This window comes from Oryctolagus cuniculus, chromosome 19 (assembly GCF_964237555.1).
Source record: "Oryctolagus cuniculus chromosome 19, mOryCun1.1, whole genome shotgun sequence".
Classification (NCBI taxonomy): Eukaryota; Metazoa; Chordata; class Mammalia; order Lagomorpha; family Leporidae; genus Oryctolagus; species Oryctolagus cuniculus.
In genome coordinates, this window is record NC_091450.1 from 36,766,915 (window position 1) to 36,788,574 (window position 21,660).

Consider the following 21,660-nt stretch of genomic DNA (forward strand, 5'->3'; position numbering starts at 1 on the left):
GTCCCTCCCACACCGGCATCCACGGGGAGCTCGCCCCTCCCACACCTGTGCCCACGGGGAGCTCACCCCTCCCACACCTGTGCCCATGGGGAGCTCACCCCTCCCACGCCCATGCCCACGGGGAGCTCGCCCCTCCCACGCCTGTGTCCACAGGAGCTCACCCCTCCCACACCTGTGCCCACAGGAGCTTGCCCCTCCCACACCTGTGTCCACGGGAGCTCACCCCTCCACACCCGAGCCCACGGGAGCTCACCCCTCCCACGCCTGTGCCCACAGGAGCTTGCCCCTCCCACGCCTGTGTCCACGGGAGCTCGCCCCTCCCACGCCCACGCCCACCCCTCCCACACCCGAGCCCACAGGGAGCTCGCCCCACCCACGCCCACAGGGAGCTCGCGCCCACACCCACGGGGAACTCACCCCTCCCACGCCCGCACCCACAGGGAGCTCGCCCCTCCCACGCCCACACCCACGGGGAGCTCGCCCCTCCCACACCCACGGGAGCTCGCCCCTCCCACGCCTGTGCCCACGGGAGCTCGCCCCTCCCACACCTGTGCCCACGGGGAGCTCGCCCCTCCCACACCGGCATCCATGGGGAGCTCGCCCCTCCCACGCCCATGCCCACGGGGAGCTCGCCCCTCCCACGCCTGTGCCCACGGGAGCTCGCCCCTCCCACGCCCACGCCCACGGGGAGCTCGCCCCTCCCACGCCCACACCCACGGGAGCTCGCCCCTCCCACGCCCACACCCACGGGGAGCTCGCCCCTCCCACGCCCATGCCCATGGGGAGCTCGCCCCTCCCATGCCTGCATCCACGGGGAGCTCGCCCCTCCCACGCCTGCACCCACGGGGAGCTCCTGTGCACCCAGCAGCTCCTTCCTTTTCAAAACATTTAAACCGCGTGATAAAATATTCAAGGCATCTCAAATATTTAAGAAATGCCCACTAAATATTTCACCAGTTATGACACGTCTGGCGCGGCCGGGGTGGGGGGTGAGGAGTGAAGCAGGCCGGGCCTGAGCGCCCCTGCCCTACGGGAAGCCCCCACCCCCGACCCCGCCCGGGTCAGCTGCCCGCCCAGGGAGCCCTCGCTGAGGCCGGGATCGCCGCCGGCCAGCCTGTGCGCAGCCGCCTCTGGCCGGGCATGGACATGGGGCGGCTTCCGTGCCGCGTGCCGGGCCGGGCCCCTTTTCCACTGCTGTGTAGTACTCCGCAGGGCACGGCCTCACACCGCCCCCCACGCCGCTGGACATCTACTGTGGCGTTTGGGTCGGCGCCCACGGCTTCCCCGGGAGAGGCCCGGGCTGGGCCCTGGCTGCTGTGAGCCCCTGCCCAGGGCGGCCGGAGGGCGGAGGCCTGGGAGGGGCATGCCTGGGGCCTGTGCCGCTCACACACCGTGGTGTGCATCTCCGGCTGGGGCCTCTGCTGTGCCATGGGGCTGCCCTGAGTGCCCGGTGCGTGTGGCGTGGACGGGCAGAGCCGGACAGAGGCGGCCATGCTCACGGTCTGGGCCCCTGGGGTGAGGTGGCGCCGTGTCCCTGCCAGCCCCGGGCCTGGCTTTCGCTCCGTGTGTCACCCAGGAGGGGCCGCGGGTCTCGGCCGCGAGCCCCCTGCAGCCTCTCCACGTGTGTCCACGTGCGTCCACGTGATGGCTGCTCCCTGGGACCCAGTCCCTGCCCAAGCCTGCCCCTCCCCGCCCTGGGTTGGGGACCCCAGTCCCTGTCCGAGCCACCCCCCGACAGCGGGAGGTCTATCTCTGGTCCTGCAGGTGGCTGTGACGTAGCAGAGGCTCCTTGCTCAGTGGTGCCAGACCGGCCCAGGCTCTGGGTCTGGGGTGCGGCTGCCGCACAGGGGGCCCGGCCCGAGGCTCCCAGCCTGGGGCAGTCCCGGGGGGGCACCTGCCCCTCCCCCCCCATTCCACCCAGGTGCAGGCGGGCGAGGGAGCAGGTGTCCGGTGGTGGTGGTGGTGGGGCGGCTCAAGACCGCGCCGAGAGCCGTGAGGGCCCGGACGCCCCTGCTCAGGACTCTGGGCTTCTGCCCCGGGCTGGGTCCTGGGTCGCCCACGGTGATTGTACCCAGGAGGAGGCCGCAGCTCCGAGCTGTGCCCCGCCCCCACAAGCCCCGGCCCACGGTCACCCAGCAGTGAGGTGGGCGGCTGCGGGGAGGGCTGCTCAGGGAGCCAAGGCCTGGGGACCCTCCCGGGGTGCTCTGCTGACGGCCCCCTGCCACTCACCCACCCACCCCTCCTGACGTGGCTGCCCGGGGCCCGGCCTCACCCTGGGTTTGTTTTCAAGTTTTGTTTGTGTATGGGCGGCGGGGGGGGGGGCTCTCCCATCTGCTGGCGCACTCCCCAGATGCCCACAGCGGCTGGGCCCAAGCCACCTCCTGCCGGCTACAGAACCGCTAGTGGCTGCCGGACCCGCCCGGCCGCCTCCTGCCCTGGGAGCCTGACAGGGCTGCAGCACCCCAGCCCCTCTCCCCATGCAGCCACCCTCGGCTTGGGGGGTTCAGACTCAGGGCTCCGAGGAGCCGGGGCCGGCCTGGGCTGCAGGGCCCCCTCAGAAGGCCGCCCCGACTCGGGCTCCCCGACAGGTGCACCTCCTGGAGCCCCCTCGGAATCCCGCCCCCCAGCACCAGGCCCCGAGGCTAGCCCAGGTGCAAGGGTGCTGAGATAGACCTGCCTCCGGGGGTGGGCAGTGCCTCCCGTGGGGGAGGGGTGTCGGGGTCTGTGTCCATCCGAGCTGGGGTGGCCGGGGAGCGGGCGTGGCGGGGAGCTGGGGTCTCCCAGGGCCTCTCTGTTCCCCCGACCCCAGCTCTTCCTTACAGGGCGGCCCCTGGCATTTGCCACGAAACACCTGGAGCCACGGAACCAGGGGCTCCCTGAGGCAGTGAGACCGGCCCCAGCCCCCAGACTGGCAGAGGCTCAGGAATCGAGCCCGAGAGTTCCGGGTTGCCAGCCCCCCGGGAGCCACCAGCCGGCTGGTTCTGCAGAGCGTTGGGGGGCGCACCCAGGAGCAGGACGAAACCCCGCGTCTGCTCCCGCCCAGGGCCGCCTCTCCCCACGCCAGCCATTGGCGCGCACACCGCTTCCGCTGCAAACTTTTATTAAAAAGCCGAACCCGGCAGCGCTGGCGCGGTCTCCACGGCTGTGAGCCGCGAGGCGGAATTAGCTGGACTGTGATTATCTGTGGGCCGTGCCGTTGGAGAGCGAGCCGCCCGGGAGAACCGAGACGTAATTTAATAGGAGAATTTAATATGGCAGGTGCCGGGCCGGACATAAAACAAATGCACACAGATCGATGGCTTCCGCCTGTAGTAGAACCGCGTGGGCCGTGGTGCTGGGGTGACGGCAGTGAGGCCACCACGGAGCCGCCCACAGCGGGCCTGGGGGGCAAAGGGCAAGAGAAACCCAGGGCCCTCACCAAGACCTGGGCAGGGGGCGTGCCGGGCGGGGGGCGTGCCGGGCGGGGGCGGGGGCGGAGTTCCCTTCTCGGCCTGGGTCTCGGTGGTCCCCAGTCCTCCTGTGCCTGTGAGGCCTCTGCCGAGGGCAGCAGAAGCCACGAGGGGACAGTGCGGGTGGAGACGTCGGGAAAGCGGCGCGACAGGTGCAGCCCCCGCATTGCATTTTCGCGGGTCCAGGCCGGTGGCCGTAGGGGGCAGGGGGCGGGGAAGGTGTGGCCTTGCCGAATCCTGGTGTTGCCACAGAGCTTTTGGGGGTAGCGGGGGGACACAGCCGTGGTGCTGGGCATGGGAGGCTCACCTGTCAGCCCGCGCCTGCCCGGCACCGAGTAGTGGCCTCAGGCACGTGGCGGGGTGGCCGTGGCACTCCCACTGCTGCCCTTGGCCTGGGCCATGAGTTCCGTTCCGTTCCCCTGTCCCTGTGGCGTTGTGCTTCTGAGCCGGGCACAGGTGTGCTGGGCGCAGAGGGGCAGGGAGGGAGCTGGGCCCTGCCCCCACCCCGCAGGGCCGTCCAGCACCCAGGAGGCCACGGTTAGTGTCTCCCAGCTCAGGACCATGGGAAGGGGCATGCGGGGGCCCAGGGCACCACCAGAGGGGGGAACCGGCAAGATTCTGCCTTCAGACAGGCCCACCCACCATCAATGCAGCCGGAGAGACTCGGATCAGACTCGGCAGGACTTCCCGCTGTGGGGCTGGCAGGGGCGGGGGTGTCCCTGGAGAGGCCCACACCCGGTCCCTGCCTCGGGGGACGGTGGGCACCGCGCAGTGCTTCCTCCCTCCAGCCACCATACATCATGTTTTTTAATTTAAAAGGATGCACGGCAGCATTAAACGCCGAGTCCCTAATTAACTCCAGCGCAGCCCGGAGCTGCAGCCCCGGGGGAGGAGCGGGAGAGCCGCCCACAGCAGCGCCCCAGAGGCCAGGCTTGGGGACCCAGCCCCAGCCCAGCGGCCCCGGTCAGGGAGCAGGCAGGGGGCCCGGACCCCGTGGGCGCCCCCAGCCCTCCCCCCACACAGCCAGGGCTGCAGGGCCCTCTGGGAGTTCTGGGGTGGGCAGGAATCCGCACTCGATACAGAATCGGATCTGAGAGGGAGAGAGTGAGCAGGAACCCCCTCTGTTGGTCACTCCCCGGTGCCGGCAGGGCGGGCCAAGGCCGGGAGCTGGTGACTCCGGGCCGTCTCCCCAGGTACCGGAGCCGCAGGGTGTGCGTGGGCAGGCGGCTGCAGCGGGACAAGGCTGTCCTGCAGCGTCCCCGCCGGCCCAGGAATCTGCATTTTCACACACAGCCTGGCGTGGGCCCCGGACCTCACCCTGGAGCCCTTGCTGGCGGGACACGGGGGCGGGGCTCTGTATGCAGCAGGTGCTTCCTGCGTGCGGGTCAGGGAGCAAACAGGAGGTCCCCCTTGCTTGCCGTGCCGCTTGTGGTGAGCAGGGCCAGGCCCCTGCAGGGTTCACGTGCAATGCCCAAGGTCACAGGGCAAGGTCGTGGGACACGGGCATGGCGCAGACAGGGGTCCCCTCCCCCTCCCCCCCGCCCAGCGCCCTGGGGGGCGGGGCAGGGCCCGCTGAGGCCGGGGGCCTGTGAGAGCCAGCCCTGCTGACTCAGCGCTGCTGGGTGCCCAGTCTGAGCCGGAGCCAGCGCCGCTGTGGATGACCGGCAGGCAGGGAGTGGACGGAGGGAGCCCGGGCGGAGCTCTCTCTGCGCCTCCCTGGGCAGCGGCTTCTGCTCTGGGGGCGGAGGGCATCGTGGGGGGAGATGGCCGCCCACAGAGCCCCCAGCCCTCCGTCCCCCTCGACGACGGACGCCTGTTTGACGGAGGGGAAGAGGCTGGGGCTCACACACGTTCAGCGCGTCGCCCAAGGTTGCACCGCTGAGCCAGCGCCTGCGACCCGGCCTCAGACGGCCTGCGCCCCGCCTTGGGCTGCCCGCCATGGCCGGGCCCTGCGGCAGAGCCGGGCGGCGGCCCCGGGGAGAGCCAGGCTGCAGAGGGCAAGCATGAGCGGTGAGCACGATCCATCGGCAAAACCTAGGGCCCGGCAGTTATCGCTGGTGTCGGCACCCATCCCCCGCACACCTGGCCTTCGGCCCGCGCTCCCGACGCAGAGCGTCCACCCGTCAGCAAAACGCTCCGTCCGGCGCTGGCCCCGGCCCCAGCCCGCCCTGGCCTCTGGTCTGGCCAAGGGACGGAGAAGCGGTGCCTTCAGAGAGACGCACCGTCCCAGCCCCGCCGCCACCGTTACGCACGCCGGGTGGTTGCCGGGAACCACGGCACTGCTTCCCTGTTCCGCCCTGCACAGCCGGTGTCCCCGTGGTGACGGACGGGCCCTCTGCCCCGGGGGAGCAGGTGTGAGCGCGTGTGTGCTTGTGAGCAAGAGTGCACACACGTGTGCACAGGAACCTGTTTCTGTGCCGAGGTCCGCCAGGGCACACTGGCGCTGCGTGCACACCCCGCCCACACGGCCACCATGCTGTGCCCGCGTGCCCAACGCTCGTCCAAGTCCTCCTGCACGGGACCTGTGGCCCGCGCAGGCGCAGGGCGTGGCAGGCGTGCAGAGGCCCCGTGTGCAGGTGCCCGCGTGCCCGCGGGCAGGCGCCTGCCAGTCTCTGGGGCTTCTAATCCTCCTTCGCTTGACTTTGGGTTATTTTGAGCGAGAGATTAAAGGTGATTAGGATCGCACCGTGAGGCGCCTGTGGCCCAGGGCACCCCCTCCCGGGGGCCCAGGGGACGGCCCAGGGGACAGAGCCGACTCGGGTCAGCCACGGCCTCCCCTGGGGCTCACTGCCGCCCCCCCCCCCCCCGCACAGGCAGAGGAATCCCAGGCCCCCTCGCGGGGCCATCCTGGCCTTGCTGGGCCAAGCCAGGGGGGCCCTGTCTGCAGCCCCCTCCCCCGGCCTCCCCTCCGCCCAGGCTGTCCGGCCCTGTCTGTGGGGACCCTGCCCCAGTCACGGGGGAGGGGGAGGGGGTCCCCAGGGACCTCAGAGGTGGCCTCTTCTGGCCCCCGGCGTCCTGGGCAGAGCTGCTCCTCCCAGGCCGGCTTGCAGGGGCCTTGGTGCGCCAGGGGTCACACAGGAGCTCAGACCCCGCAGCCCCGCCGGCCAACCTCCGGCGCCTCGGAGGACCCCGCCCAGCGCCCGGGCGCCCCCTGCAGGTGGCTCTGCCGCCCCGCAGCCAGGCCCTCCTGGGCGCACAAGGCGAACCCAAGCAGGGGGCGCCCCGCGAGGCCGCAGTGCATTCCCGCCGGGGCACCCCCTTCACGCGCTGGCCGAGGGACCGCGGGCCTCGTCTCTGCCTGCCTCCCCACTCCACCAGACCTGTGCCACGCGTGGCGCGGCCTTTGCGGGTCTTGGTTCTGTGAGGTCGGCCATGAAGGCGGTGGCCCGTCCACTCTGCACATGAGACCGAGGTCTGAGCTCAGCCCCGGAGCCCCCATCACTCACTCCTTCCCCAGCCCCCCACCCCAGGGCCTGCGCAAGTGGCCGGCTGCCCATGACCCTCCTCTTCCCTTTTGTCTTGCAGCCGGGACCTCCTCGGAGCTGCGGGCGCCCCCGGGCGCGAGGGGAAAGACGCCGTGGGCGCTGCAGGACGGCGGCGGACGACGAGGGGCGCCCCTCCCTGCTCCCGGGGGGCGTGGCCATGCGGCGCCCCTGAGCGCGCGGGCTCCTCTGCTCCCGGCCCCCTCCCCCGGTGCCCCCGATGGCCGGGCGCGGGTGGGCGGCGCTGTGGGCGTGCGTGGCGGCGGCCGCCCTGCTGCACGGGGGCGGGCTGGCCGGCGCCGACTGCTGGCTGATCGAGGGTGACAAGGGCTTCGTGTGGCTGGCCATCTGCAGCCAGAACCAGCCTCCGTACGAGGCCATCCCGCAGCACATCAACAGCACCATCGTGGACCTGCGGCTGAACGAGAACCGCATCCGCAGCGTGCAGTACGCCGCGCTCAGCCGCTTCGGCAACCTCACGTACCTCAACCTCACCAAGAACGAGATCGGCTACATCGAGGACGGGGCCTTCGCCGGCCAGTTCAACCTGCAGGTGCTGCAGCTGGGCTACAACCGGCTGCGCAACCTCACCGAGGGCACGCTGCGCGGGCTGGGCAAGCTGGAGTACCTGTACCTGCAGGCCAACCTCATCGAGGTGGTCACGGCCAGCGCCTTCTGGGAGTGCCCCAACGTGGTCAACGTGGACCTGTCCATGAACCGCATCCAGCAGCTCAGCGGGGCCACCTTCGCCGGCCTGGCGCGGCTCTCGGTGTGCGAGCTCTATAGCAACCCGTTCTTTTGCTCCTGCCAGCTGCTGGCCTTCCTGCGCTGGCTGGCCGCCTTCAGCAACGCCACGCAGGCCCACGACCGCATGCAGTGCGAGTCGCCGCCCGTCTACTCCGGCTACTTCCTCCTGGGCCAGGGCCACCAGGGCCACCGCAGCATCTTGACCAAGCTGCAGTCCGTGTGCACCGAGGGCGCCCATGCGGCCCAGCCCGCGGGCCCCCCCCGCCCCGCCGCCGCCGCCGCCAGCGCTGGCCGCTCACCGCCGCCGCCGCCGCCGCCCCCGGAGCCCAGCGAGGCGCCCTGCCCCGACGGCGAGTGCTTCTCCGGCGACGGCACCACGCCGCTGGTGGCCCTGCCCACGCTGCCCACGCAGGCGGAGGCCCGGCCGCTGCTCAGGGTGAAGCAGCTCACGGCCAACTCGGCCACGATCCTGGTGCAGCTGCCCAGCCCCTTCCACCGCATGTACACGCTGGCGCTGTTTAACAACAGCAAGGCGTCCACCGTGTCCCGGCTGACCAAGGCGCACCAGGAGATCCACCTGGGCAACCTGTACGCGCTCACCAACTACACCTACTGCGTGGTGTCCACCAGCTCCGGCCTGCACCACAACCACACCTGCCTCACCATCTGCCTGCCCAAGCCGCCCGGCGCGCCGGGGCCCGCGCCCAGCCCCTCCACGGCCACCCACTACATCATGACCATCCTGGGCTGCCTCTTCGGGATGGTGCTGCTGCTGGGCGCCGTGTACTGCTGCCTGCGCCGGCGCCGGCGCCCCGAGGAGCAGCACAAGGCGGCGGCGGCGGCGGCCGCGGCGGGCAGCCTGAAGAAGAGTATCATTGAGCTCAAGTACGGGCCCGAGCGGGAGGCGCCCGGCCTGGCCCCGCTGCCGCAGGGCGCGCTGCTGGGCGCCGAGGCGGTGCCGCGCATCCCCTACCTGCCGGCCGCCGCCGGCGACGTGGAGCCCTACAAGCTGGCGGACAGCGGCGAGCCGCCCAAGGCCAGCAAGGGCAGCTACATGGAGGTGCGCACGGCGGAGGCGCCCGAGCGCAGGGACTGCGAGCAGGGCCGGCCGGGCCCCGACAGCCAGGGCTCCGTGGCCGAGATCTCCACCATCGCCAAGGAGGTGGACAAGGTCAACCAGATCATCAACAACTGCATCGACGCGCTCAAGTCCGAGTCCACCGCGTTCCAGGCCAAGCCCGGGGCCGCCGCCGCCGCCGAGCCGCAGCTGCTGCTGCTGTCCGAGCCGCTGGCCGCCAAGCACGCCTTCCTGGCGCCCGCCTACAAGGACGCCTTCGGCCACGGCGCGCAGCGCAGCCCCCGCGCCTTCCGGGCCGACGCGGCCTCCGAGGGCAAGTACCTCGAGAAGAGCTCCCCGGCGGCGGCGGCCGTCCTCACCGTGCCGCCCGCCGCCGACAAGGGCCGGCCGTGCGCAGAGCACCGGCACTCATACCCGGGCCCGCACGCCGCCGAGCCGCCCGCGCCCGTGCCGCCGCACGAGGGCCTGGGCGCGCGCAAGCCGTCCATCCTGGAGCCGCTGACGCGCGCGCGGCCCCGCGACCTGGCCTACGCGCAGCTGTCGCCGCAGTACCACGCCCTGAGCTACTCGTCCAGCCCCGAGTTCGCCTGCGCCGCGCCGCACAGCATCTGGGAGCGGCTGAGACTGGGCCGGCGCCGCCGCAGGGACCACGAGGAGTTCCTGGCGGCCGGGCACGCGCTGCGCAAGAAGGTGCAGTTCGCCAAGGACGAGGACCTGCACGACATCCTGGACTACTGGAAGGGGGTCTCGGCGCAGCACAAGTCGTGAGGGCGCGGGGGCAGTGCGCGCGCGGCGGCGGCGGGGGGGGGGCGGCCAGGCCGGAGCGCGCCCCCACTCACAGTGGGCACAGGGGCGCGGCCAGGCCGGGAGCGCGCGCCCCCACACCTGGGCACGTGCGTGCACACGTTGGGCCCAGAGCGGGCACCTCGGTGCGACCACGCGCGCACGCACACACACGTGCAGGGCCGCATGTCAGGTGCAGGGGGCAGGTCCAGGCCTGGAGCACACGTCCACATACGCGGGCACAAGTGTGCACACGCCGGGCGCAGGGAGTGTGGCCACGGCTCGGAGCAGGCACCTGGGTGCGACCAGGCACACACACACACACACACGTGCAGGGCTGCATGTCAGGTGCAGGGGGCGTGTCCAGGCCTGGAGCGTGCGCCCCCACACCTGGGCACGTGCGTGCATACGTTGGGCGCAGAGTGTGGCCACGGCCCAGAGCGGGCACCTCAGTGCGCCACACGCGCGTGCACACACATGTGCAGGGCCGCATGTCAGGTGCAGGGGTCGTGTCCAGGCTGGGAGCGTGCGCCCCCCCCCAGAGCAGGCACAGCAGGGGGTGTGGCCACAGCCCAGAGTGGGCCCTCGGTGGGATCACGCCCCCCCCCACCCCTATGTGGCATGTCAGGTGCAGGGGGCGTGGCCAGGCCTGGAACATGCTCCCACACACATGGGCATGTCGGGCGCAGGGGGCGTGGCACGGCCAGGAGCAGGCACCTCGGTGCAACCATGCACACACACACACACACACACACGTGCAGGGCTGCATGTCAGGTACAGGGGTCGTGTCCAGGCCGGGAGTGTGCACCCCCCCCAGTGGGCACACAGGGGGTGTGGCCACAGCCCAGAGTGGGCACCTCAGTGTGACCACGCCCCCCACGCCCTTATGCAGCATGTCAGGTGCAGAGGGCGTGGCCAGGCCGGGAGCAGGCACCTGGGGTGACCACGCCCATACACACACTTGCAGGGCCGCATTCCAGGTGCGGGGGTGTGGCCAGGCCAGGACGCGCACCCACACATGCTAGCACATACACGCACGCGCTGGACGCAGGGGTCGTGGCCGCGGCCTTGCGCAGGCGCCTAGGTGCAACCGTGCACACACACACACGTGCAGGACTGCATGCCAAATGCAGGGGGTGTGGCCATGGCCATGCGTGTGCTTGCACATGCAGACACATGCACACACATGGGGGACTCAGGGGGCGTGGTCACAGCTTTGTGTAGGCGCTTCTATGGCCGTGCACACCCACACGCGCACGCCAGAGCAGGGGGCGTGGCCACGGCCTAGAGCGTGCCCATGCACGCAGACAGCCGTAGTCACATGTGGGATGCAGGGGGCGTGGCCATGGCTGCGAGCCAACACCTGGTGTCCCCCACGTGCACACACGTACACACACGTGCACACATGTGCACACACACGTACACACACACACACGCCAGGGACTTCGGAAAACTGTGTCTTAGGGATGGGGGCGGGGGGATCTTTTCCAGTCTCTTCCTCTCAGTTCTTCTCTGCCTTTGTTCTTTTCCTCTCTTTTCCCTTTTTTTAAAAATAAGATTCAAATTCTTAAAAAAAAAAAAAAAAGACAAAACACGGGTCGTGGGGGCGTGGCCAGCCCGGTCCTCTCCCGCTGGCCCCGTCCGTGGCCTTCCGTGGACTCTGCTGTGCCCACCCCTCCTGTGTCACCCCGGCTGGGGGACGAGCCCGGCTGGAGGTCCTGGGAGCCCCCACCCTGGCGGCCGGAGGCCCTGGGAGCCCCCACCCTGGAGGCTGGAGGCTCTGGGAGCCCCCACCCTGGAGGCCGGAGGCCGTGGGAGCCCCCACCCTGGAGGCCGGAGGCCCTGGGAGCCCCTACCCTGGAGGCCGGGAGTCCCGCGCGACCCCAGCGCCGCCCCGCGTGGGCGTTCTGTGTACAGAGAATGACTTCTATATTTGCTGTGAACGGAGAAACACGGTGTCTACTAAAGTCCTCAACTCCAAGAGCTGTCGCCTGGGTCTTTGTGGGGGTCGGGGAGGGCAGGGATTCCGCGGCGTCAGTCCTGGGGGGCCCTGGGGGGCGTTCCGAGGCTGCGGGGCCGGGCCTGTGGCCAGGGACCCCTCCCCACGGCCCGAAGCCTCGGCCGACAGGAGAGGCCGGCGTCTGGTCCTGGTCCAGCCGCACACACGCATCACACATGGACCCAGGGAAACCTACGAGGCCCGGGCAGCGCCGCCAGCCCCGGGCGCCCCGGACAGGCGCCTGCGATGGCCGCAGTGTTCAGGGGCTCAGAGTCCCAGGCTCTGGCCTGACCCTACCTGCGGGGCTGGTGGGCTGGGGTCGGCAGCCTCTTGTGCACTCCCGGGTCCTGGGGGGGGTCTCACACTGTGTGCACTCCCGGGTCCTGGGGGGGGATCTCACACTCTGTGTGCACTCCCGGGTCCTGGGGGGGGATCTCACACTCAGTGTGCACTCCCGGGTCCTGGGGGGGGATCTCACACTGTGTGCACTCCCGGGTCCTGGGGGGGGATCTCACACTCAGTGTGCACTCCCGGGTCCTGGGGGGGGATCTCACACTCAGTGTGCACTCCCGGGTCCTGGGGGGGGTGTCTCACACTCAGTGTGCACTCCCGGGTCCTGGGGGGGGTCTCACACTCAGTGTGCACTCCCAGGTCCTGGGGGGATCTCACACTCAGTGTGCACTCCCGGGTCCTGGGGGGGGATCTCACACTCAGTGTGCACTCCCGGGTCCTGGGGGGATCTCACACTCAGTGTGCACTCCCGGGTCCTGGGGGGGGATCTCACACTCAGTGTGCACTCCCAGGTCCTGGGGGGGTGTCTCACACTCAGTGTGTACTCCCGGGTCCTGGGGGGGTTGGCAGCCTCAGTGTGCACTCCCGGGTCCTGGGGGGGGATCTCACATTCAGTGTGCACTCCCGGGTCCTGGGGGGGGATCTCACACTCAGTGTGCACTCCCGGGTCCTGGGGGGATCTCACACTCAGTGTGCACTCCCGGGTCCTGGGGGGGATCTCACACTCAGTGTGCACTCCCGGGTCCTGGGGGGGGTCTCACACTCAGTGTGCACTCCCGGGTCCTGGGGGGGATCTCACACTCAGTGTGCACTCCCGGGTCCTGGGGGGGTGTCTCACACTCAGTGTGTACTCCCGGGTCCTGGGGGGGTTGGCAGCCTCAGTGTGCACTCCCGGGTCCTGGGGGGGGATCTCACACTCAGTGTGCACTCCCGGGTCCTGGGGGGGGATCTCACACTCAGTGTGCACTCCCGGGTCCTGGGGGGGTTGGCAGCCTCAGTGTGCACTCCCGGGTCCTGGGGGGGGATCTCACATTCAGTGTGCACTCCCGGGTCCTGGGGGGGGGAATCTCACACTCAGTGTGCACTCCCGGGTCCTGGGGGGGAATCTCACACTCAGTGTGCACTCCTGGGTCCTGGGGGGGGAATCTCACACTCAGTGTGCACTCCCGGGTCCTGGGGGGGGAATCTCACACTCAGTGTGCACTCCCGGGTCCTGGGGGGGTTGGCAGCCTCTGTGTGCGCTCCCGGGTCCTGGGGGGGATCTCACACTCAGTGTGCACTCCCGGGTCCTGGGGGGGTTGGCAGCCTCTGTGTGCGCTCCCGGGTCCTGGGGGGCACCGGTCACCTCCATACTTGGTGAGAGGGTGCCCAGCCCTCACCTCAACATCTGTTTCCTGCTTCCGGAACCTTCCTTACACTGAAAACCAGAGGGTGGGGGGCATGGGCTGCACACGGGGCCCCTCTGCTCCCGGGTGACCCCATCAGGGCATGGGGGAGGTGCTGGACCAGCACAGGGCCCCTCCCACGTCCGCCTTCCTCCTCTCCCCGGGGGCTGCATAGCAGGCCTCGCCCTAGGTGCGTTCCTGGTGCTGGGGTGGTGTCGGCGCCCAAGGGCATTGCTCCAGCGTGGTGTCCAGGAGGTGGGCCCCAACCATCCAGGGGCGTTAGTGGGGCAGCCACAGCCAGGAAGGCCCTGAGCCGAGCACCACAGGCCGGGCCGAAGGCTCAGAGCCCAGCACTGGCAGCTACAGCAGGGAAGGCCCCGGTGGTGGGGTTGCCGACCCACAGGAGGGTCCCCCTGGGAACCACACTGGGGGGCGGCTGAGCGTGAGGTCGGTGCCCTGGCTGGTTTGCTGGCTCGGGGCTCAGGCTGCAGCCTGGGTCTTGGCTGCTGTGAGTGGGTGCACAGTGAGACGCGGGGAGAAAGCTCTGGGGGATTCGCAGGGGTGGGAGCCCCTCAGGGCCACAGGACGTCACAGCCCAGCCCCCCCCACACCTCGGGCCGGCACGGGCCTCGTGCTGGGCTCAGGTGGGGCTCCTGCCGCACACTGGCCCGTCGTCCTCGTGAGGCCGGTCTCACAGGTATACGGGCTCACGGCGGCTTCCACGCAGATAGTGGGGCGGAGCCAAGACCCCGGGCCGGGGAGAGAGGCCCGGGCAGCGTGCAAGCCTGTGCCAGGCTCACCTCAGGAAGCCGCACGCCTTCCGCAGCCCCCACACCCTGCCCCGCGTCTCAGCCTCCTGCGGGGTCCCGGGGATGGGCAGGAGCCCCTGGGGCGAAGCCGGGCTCAGGACCCAGGCCCAGAGAGGGCCGCCTTGCCCAAGGTTGGGGCCGAAGCGTGGCCAGGCCTTTCCACGGAGGAGACAGCGTGGGCTTCTCACGGGGAGCAGGGAGCAGGACCAATAGGTAAGTGGCCAGCTGTGTGTGTGGGGGGGGTGCAGGCCACAGCCGACGCCGCTGCCGCATGGGCCGAGAGCGCCAGCGTGGTGACGAGGGCGCCTGTGCCCTGTGTGTTCTCTGAAAGTCATGGTGCGGTTGGCTCGGAGGACACGCAGGGCGCGCTGGCGGCCTGCTCCTGCCCTGCGGGAGCTCACGGCTCTGTGTAGGGGAGGTGGCCCAGCTCCAGGCATCGGGGACGTGGCTCCTGACGGGGAGAGCCTGGGGGGCTTCCTGGGAGTGGTGCTGTCTTGGCTGGGCAAGGGGAAGGAAGGAGGGAGAAGCTGTGGGCCCAGCGCCAAGCTCGGGGCTGGATGAGGGCGGACCGTCCTGGGGGTGGGGCCTGGGGCCCAAGCTGCCCCCTCCTCCACCCTGGGTTTCCGGGAGGGTCCTGCAGCGGCCGGGTCCCCATCGCGGTGACAACTGCGCACAAGCACCAGGGCACAGCGGCTGGCAGCGGTGGAGGAGCCAGGGACCGAGCTCGCTCCACAGGTCTCCTCCCCCGGGCAGCAGCTGCCTCCCGGGCGGGGTCCAGAGAGCGGGCCTCCGTGGTCACCGTGGCCGTGGGAGGCGCCCAGCCTTGTTCCTGGGGTTCACGGCTCAACGTGCAATTACAGAGCACCGACTGTGTCCCACAGGAGCCATGTCCCCTGCCCGGGGGGCGTCGGCCACAGGCCCCCAGGGGAGACTCAGGCTGGCTGCAGCCCAGCCCACCGCACACATGGCCCACTGGCACAGGCGAGGGGTGGCCCCTGGGAGTCGGGAGAAGGGGGTGTGCAACCCGGGCTGCGGGGGCAACCTCCCAAGAGGGCCAAGGAGGCACCTGTCCGCCCTCCTCCCTCCCGTCTGCCCAGGGCGCCCCTGGTTGGATGGCAGGGAGCGCAGTGGCGGGGTCCACCCTGGCCTGTCCACAGAGGGGAACACTCAGCACGGTGCCGGGGGAGCCAGGGGCGGCGGCGAGGGCCGGGGCTGGGACCGAGTGTGTGCAGTGCCAGCCCCACCCCGAGAGCCGGCAGGTGCAGCCTGCAGGTGCCGGAGCCGGCTGGGAGCGGCAGGGAGCCACCGATGGATCTGAGAATAACAACGTCTATCGATTTTTTTTCCTTCTCTCAGAAGTAATCCTTTTATTACATAAACTCGGGGAAACAGGAAACGTGAAGAGAGAATGGAAACTGCTCCATCGCGTCCGCCACCCCTGGCAGCCGTGGGGGTCTCTGGGCGCCCCCGGCCCCTTCTCCGGCGATGCCGAGGAGTGGAGATGGGGGGAGACCATTGTCTGTGGCCGGGGCAGCACCACGGACAGCTCCTCTGGGCGGCTGAAGGGCCACAGAGCCGCCTGCCCAGGCTCCCCGATGGCAGGACCCCGCACCCTGGGCGCTGCTGGCTTCTGTGTGTGCGCACACGCCTGCACACACGTGTGTCTCTTTGCAGACGCACCCTGTGTGCATGGACTCGCTTGGCCACCACCGCCGCCAGCACGCAGGACGGCTCCGTGCCCTGTGGGGTCCCCATGATGCCCCTGCCCAGCCTCCCGAGCGCCGCCCCCTGCGCCCCCTTTTTGTGCTCTGGTGAGCGCCCGATGAATGGGACCATGCACCGGCCAAGCTCCTGAGTGCCCGGCACACCGGCGACCCCTCAGGCCCCTCCAGGTCACCGCCGCGTCAGTGGCCGGCCCCTCTGGCTGAGCAGGTGACCTGGGACAGTTGTTGGAGCCCTGGTCTGCTGCTGGCGTGGGTTCTCGTGTGGACTTCAGTTCCTGTCTCTCCGACGCTTGGTGTGGGGAGCTCGGCTCTCTCCCAGGTCCGTGGGCCGGCTTGCGTCCCCGCGGCGGTGGCTGGAGACTCGGTCTCTCCACGCCGTCCCCGGCACTCCTTGTTAGGGCTGATGGCTGCTGGGGTGTGTGTGTGTCCGTGTGTCCGCTGAAGCCGGGATCCAGGAACCTCATCCGGGTCTCCCATGTGGGTGCAGGGCCCAGGCACTGAGCCTGAGCCGCCGCCTTCCCAGGTGCGTTAGCTGGTAGCCAGCCCGGATGCCGCTCCGGTGTGGGATGCTGGCGGCACAGGGGGAGGCTTAGCCCACCACGCACAGCGCCGGCCTCCGAGTATGGTTCATTTCAAATTTTCTTTATTGCTTCCATCTTTTTTTTTTTTTTTTTTTGAAATGCAGAGTTAGACACACAGAGACAGAGACAGAAAGGTCTTCCTTCCGTTGGTTCACCCCCCAATGACCGCTATGGCCGGCGCTGCGCTGATCTGAAGCCAGGAGCTTCTCCTGGTCTCCCACGGGGTGCAGGGCCCAAGCACTTGGGCCATCCTCCACTGCACTCCCTGGCCACAGCAGAGAGCTGGCCTGGAAGAGGAGCAACCGGGACAGAATCCGGCGCCCCGACCGGGACTAGAACCCGGTGTGCCGGCGCCGCTAGGCGGAGGATTAGCCTAGTGAGCCGCGGCGCCGGCCTGTTGCTTCTGTCTTACCAGCTGGGTTACTCCCGATTCCCCACAATAGCCAAGACATTGCCAGGGTGAAGCCAGGAGCTGGGAGCTCCCTCCCTGTCTCCCACACTAATGGCGGAGACACGGCTCTTGGGCCACCACTGCTGCCTCCTGGGACCCGGTCCCGTGATGGGTGCGGGCGACCCCGGCAGGAGCCCCACCGTGTAGCCCCTGGCAGGCGCGGGTCTGCCTCCAGATGTCCCATTCCTCTGCTGCTGTGTGGGGAAGACTCGGTCCTCCGTGGGAGGCGCAGCTGTGTGGCCTCCGCCTGCCCTGCCCGTCTGTGCGTCCTTCCACACGGCCGGTCGGGGCGGGTGTGAAGGGGTTGTCGCGTCAAGGAGCCTGGTTTGTTTTTCCACCTGAGAGAGGTCTTCCACCCGCTGGTTCACTCCCCAAAGGGCCGCAACGGCTGGCACTGGGTCAGGCGGAAGCCAGGAGCTTCTTCCACGTCTCCCACACGGGTGCAGGGGCCCCAGCACTTGGGCCATCTTCTACTGCTTTCCCAGGCCACAGCAGAGAGCTGCACTGGAAGTGGAGCAGCCGGGACTTGAACCGGCGCCCATATGGGATGCGGGCACTGCAGGCGGTGGCTTCGCCCGCTGCACCACAGCGCCGGCTGCACAGTTTGCGCTTGCTGTTTCCTGTGGGCAGCGGCAGCCGTCAAATCCATTGCATTTTTAAAATTCCTTCGCTGGGCCTGTCTCCTGCACCAGTTCCCCCCTCCTCTGGCTCCCTTCCCTTGCCCCCCTGAGGGTTACCATTGTTAATAATCCGGCTGCATTGATCTTAGCTGTGTGTGTGTTACTGTGAGACGTCTCCCAGAAGCTGATGGAGGACATTTGCCCCCAACGTACACTCTCCTTTAATTCCCTTTTCCATGACCGCCTTGACGTCCCCCCCCTGTGACCCACGCCCAGGGGCGGGGGAGGGAGACCCCTGAACCCCTGCCACAGCTGGGTGTCGGCCGCAAGCTGCTGGGCTGAGGGCGCAGGTCCCCTCACCCCAGGGAAGTCCCCGGCCGGGGTGGCAGGTGCGGGCTGGAGTGCGGGCTCCACGGGGCGGGACGGGCACCCGGAGCCGTGGCGCACAGTGTCCCAGGGACCCGTCCCGGGCACCTACTTCCTGGGGGGTCCTGTGGCAGCAGAGTGTGTGTGTGGTGGGGAGGACCTCAGGACCAGGCAGGCAGCACCCGAGCCTGTGGCCGGTCGATACACACCACCCACGTCCCCCCGCCTGTCCCAGAGCCCCTCGCCTCTTCCCGCACGTGTGCCAGTCCAGGCGCCCCCCGAGGGGGTGGCTCAGACCCCACCCTCGAGCCACAAGACAGGTGTTAGACCTGGGCGTGGCTGTGCTGAGGGCCCGCCTCTGTCCTGCTGCCTGCGGCCGGCTGCTGACCGCTCGGGTGGTTGAGAGGCGCCTGGTGTCCCTGGGGGCTAGGACGGGGGATGGGCAGCGAGCCCCCCGTGGGCCTGCACGAGTGACAGCCGTGCGGCCTCCGACTCCTGCTTATGGGGAAGTGAGGCCGGCTGTGCTGGCACCCACCGTGCCCTGGGGAAGCTCCGGGAAGGCGCCGAGGCCAAGCCTGCCCCTTCTTCTCAGGCCGCGCGTGCAGGGCGCCACGTGTGGCCTTGTCCTGTGGTCCTGTGCACACCGACGCCGTCTTCTGCACCTGGGTCCCTTGCATGGGGGTCTCTGACGTTCCGCGGGCCCAGCATGGTGCTGGCCAGGCCACTGTGGGCGTCAGCCAGTCGTGCCGAGTGTGAGGGTCTGGTCCAGCCGCGCTCAGCGGGGCCACAGATGCAGCGCAGAACCGACAAATCCTCCCCGAGTTCGTGGTGACCACTGGGAATTAACAAACCTGGAGTGACCACGTTCGCTCTTTGTTAAAGTGCTAGAGAGAGACAGGTAGGAGAGGTCTCTGTCCGTGGTCCACTCCCCAGGTGGCTGCACCGGCCGGAGCTGGGCTGAGCCAAAGCCAGGAGCCAGGAGCTTCTCCCGGGTCTCCCATGCGGGTGCAGGGCCCCAGCACTTGGGCCGTCCTTCATGCTTTCCCAGGGCATTAGCAGGGAGCTGGATCGGAAGTGGAGCAGCCGGGACTCGAACCAGGGCCCATGCTGGATGCTGGTGCTGCAGGCAGAGGGGTTTTACCCAGTGCACCACAGCGCCGCCCTGAGGGGATGATGCACCGGGCGGGCCGGCAGCAGGCACAGCACCTGGAGGTGGACCCGCGTCCCCAGTGTTCCCCAGTGCCTGGAAGTGACCCCGTGTCCCCAGTGTTACCCAGTGCCTGGAAGTGACCACACGTCCCCAGTATCTGCAGGGGACCCACGTCCCCAGTGTTCCCCAGTGCCTGGAAGTGACCACACATCCCCAGTATCTGCAGGGGAACCTATATCCCCAGTGTCCCCAGGGTCTGGAGGGGACCCTGCGTCCCCTGTCTCTGGAGGGGACCCACGTCCCCCGTCTCTGGAGGTGATCCCGTGTCCCCCATCTCTGGAGGTGACCCATGTCCCCAGGCAGCTCTGTGGGAGTCCTTGCAGGTCTGTCCTCAGTGCTGAGCCGGCTGTCCCGGGTCTGCCCGGATCCGTGTGCTGAGCGGGCCTGTGTGTCCGTGCTCTGTGGCCGGGGCGTGGTAAGTGCGGTGATCTCAGAGAGGAGATGGAAGATGAGTGAGAGGCGGGGTTAGGGAGGAGCTCCGCCCCCAGTGTGCTGGGTGAGGCCCGGCCGAGACAGGGGCTTCACGGGTGGAGGGGGGAGGCTGCGACCCCAGGACCGGGGAGGCACCCGAGAAGGGCTGTGACCGGAGCCACTGCCCGTAGCATCTGGGGTGGCCGAGCCCCAGGAGAGCCCGGTCTCTGAAGGCTGTGGTGTTGTGGGTTTTGCCCCTGGCGCTCAGCCAGGCCCCCACGGTGGCACCGAGGGTGTTCCCTGTGGCCCGGCTACCAGGGGGACCTGAGAGGCCTCCCCAGTGCCCCTAAGAGGCCGGCACGGGGCGCCAACAGCACAACCCACGAGAGCCACAGAAGTGCCCGCCATGCACCTGGCACAGGCGGGGGCTGGGCGTGACCAGGACTCTGCTGCGTGTTCCCAGGGGCGGGGCTGCTTGCGGCAGTGTCCTCTCCAGTGGGCGAGACACGGCCACGCCCCATGGTTCTGATCCTGGATGTGACCCTGGAAGTGCACACGTGTGGCCACCGGAAACACCGCCTGGGTTCCGTCCCCAAAGCCCCAAACTGGAACCACCCCACCAGGGCCATGAGCAGGGGGTGGGCGGTGAGCAGGGGGCGGGCCGAGGGCGCGGGGCTGGCCGTGAGCGCCCTCGGCCCAGCCGCTCCCGCACAGCTCAGGGCTTCGTGGGCCGGCGGTGAGAGCGCGCCTGGGTTTCAAATTCGCAGGGTGCGAGGCGGCGGCACGCCCGTCTGTGCACGGCCACAGGTTCCTCAGTGACGTGCATTTTCCAGACTCTCCTGCCACTGACCCTGAATGGCCTTGCGGCCTGGGGCCAGCGTCCAGACCCGGGGCCCTCGGGTCCTTGGCAGGGGCCGGCGGGGAGGCCATGGAAGGGTCAGCAGCGCCTCCTGCCGGCGCTGGGTGGCCGGGCTCCGCGCCCTCCGTCTCGGGTCTCCGCCTGCGGGGTGGCCTTGCCGCCGTCTGTGCTGCTGTGGACGGTCCCTCCGCCCAGCTCGGGAGTCCACACAGCACCGTTCCCCAAGTATTTAAACAACTGCCTAGGTCACTAATCCCGGCTAACGCACCTTAACTCGAGGCTCCCGGATTTGTAGCTATCGATTAGAAACCTTAATCAAATACTTGTAACTACTTAATTAAAGCCACTAGCTTCCTGTATCACGTCTGCTTAAACTGCTGCGAGGGGCCGGCACTGTGGCATAGTGGGCAAAGCCACCACCAGCCGCGCCGGCGTCCCACATGGGTGCTGGTTCGAGTCCCGGCTGCTCCACTTCCCATCCAGCTCTCTGCTGTGGCCTGAGAAAGCAATGGAAGATGCCCAAGTCCTTGGGCCCCTGCACCCACGTGGGAGACCCAGAGGAAGCTCCTGGCTTTGGATTGGTCCGGCTCCGGCCGTTGCGGCCATTTAGGGAGTGGATCAGCAGATGGAAGACCTCTCTCTCTCTCTCTCCATAACTCTGACTTTCAAATAAACAAATAATAAATCTTGAAAAGAATACTAAACTACCCATAAACCGCGAATCGCGGCAAACACCTTTCCGAGCAGGCTGGCCCCAAGCGCGGGGGCTGGGTCCGCCCACCTGCATGCCCGTCTGCCGTGAGGTTGGAGACGGGGCCCTGGGGGTGGCCAAGGCTAGTAAGGACGTGGGAGGGGCCCTGTGGCTCTGCTCCCTGCCGGGCCCTCCCCCTCCCTGGCCTGCGGGGACACAGCCAGAGGCAGAGCTGCGCCCTGGGGATGCTGTCCCCAACATCCATCCGCCAGCGCCAGCTTCCACCCTGGTTCCCGCCTTCAGAGCCGCGGGGACCGAATAACCATGGCCTCCCGTGACGCTGGCCCAGGCTCGGCCCCGGCCGTCACCAGGGTGCAAACCCAGAGCGGGGCCTGGGCGGTCAGCCCCGCGGTTCAGAGGCTGGTTAGGAGGCCGCAGGGCCAGGCTCCATTCCCAGCTCCCTGCCAGCACGCGGCCTGGGAGGCGGCGCGGGTAGCTCAGGCCGTGGGTTCCTGCCGCCCACGTCGGGGACCGAGCTGGAACTCTTGGCTCTGGCCCCAGCTGGTGCAGGGCTCTGGGGAGAGGATGAGCGGACGGAGCTCTGCTGGTCTCTGCCTCTCAGAGACAAAGCCGAGCCTGACCGGACGCCGGGCGCAGTGGCTGCACGGGGTGTGCCGTCGTCAGCACGTGCAGGGTTGCAGCAGATGGCACGGGTACGGGTGTG

General features: G+C 69.2%; 1 protein-coding gene across 1 annotated transcript in view; it reads left to right on the plus strand.

Annotated features, from left to right (window-relative positions):
- The window catches only part of ELFN1 (extracellular leucine rich repeat and fibronectin type III domain containing 1), a 41,064-nt gene extending 29,544 nt beyond the window's left edge, over positions 1 to 11,520 (plus strand). Inside the window, exon 2 of the mRNA XM_051830561.2 lies at positions 6,975 to 11,520. Coding sequence (XP_051686521.2) covers positions 7,152 to 9,524 — 2,373 coding nt within the window. The 5' untranslated portion in view covers positions 6,975 to 7,151 and the 3' untranslated portion in view covers positions 9,525 to 11,520. The remainder of the gene's footprint in view (positions 1 to 6,974) is intronic.
- Positions 11,521 to 21,660: the final 10,140 nt, after the last annotated feature.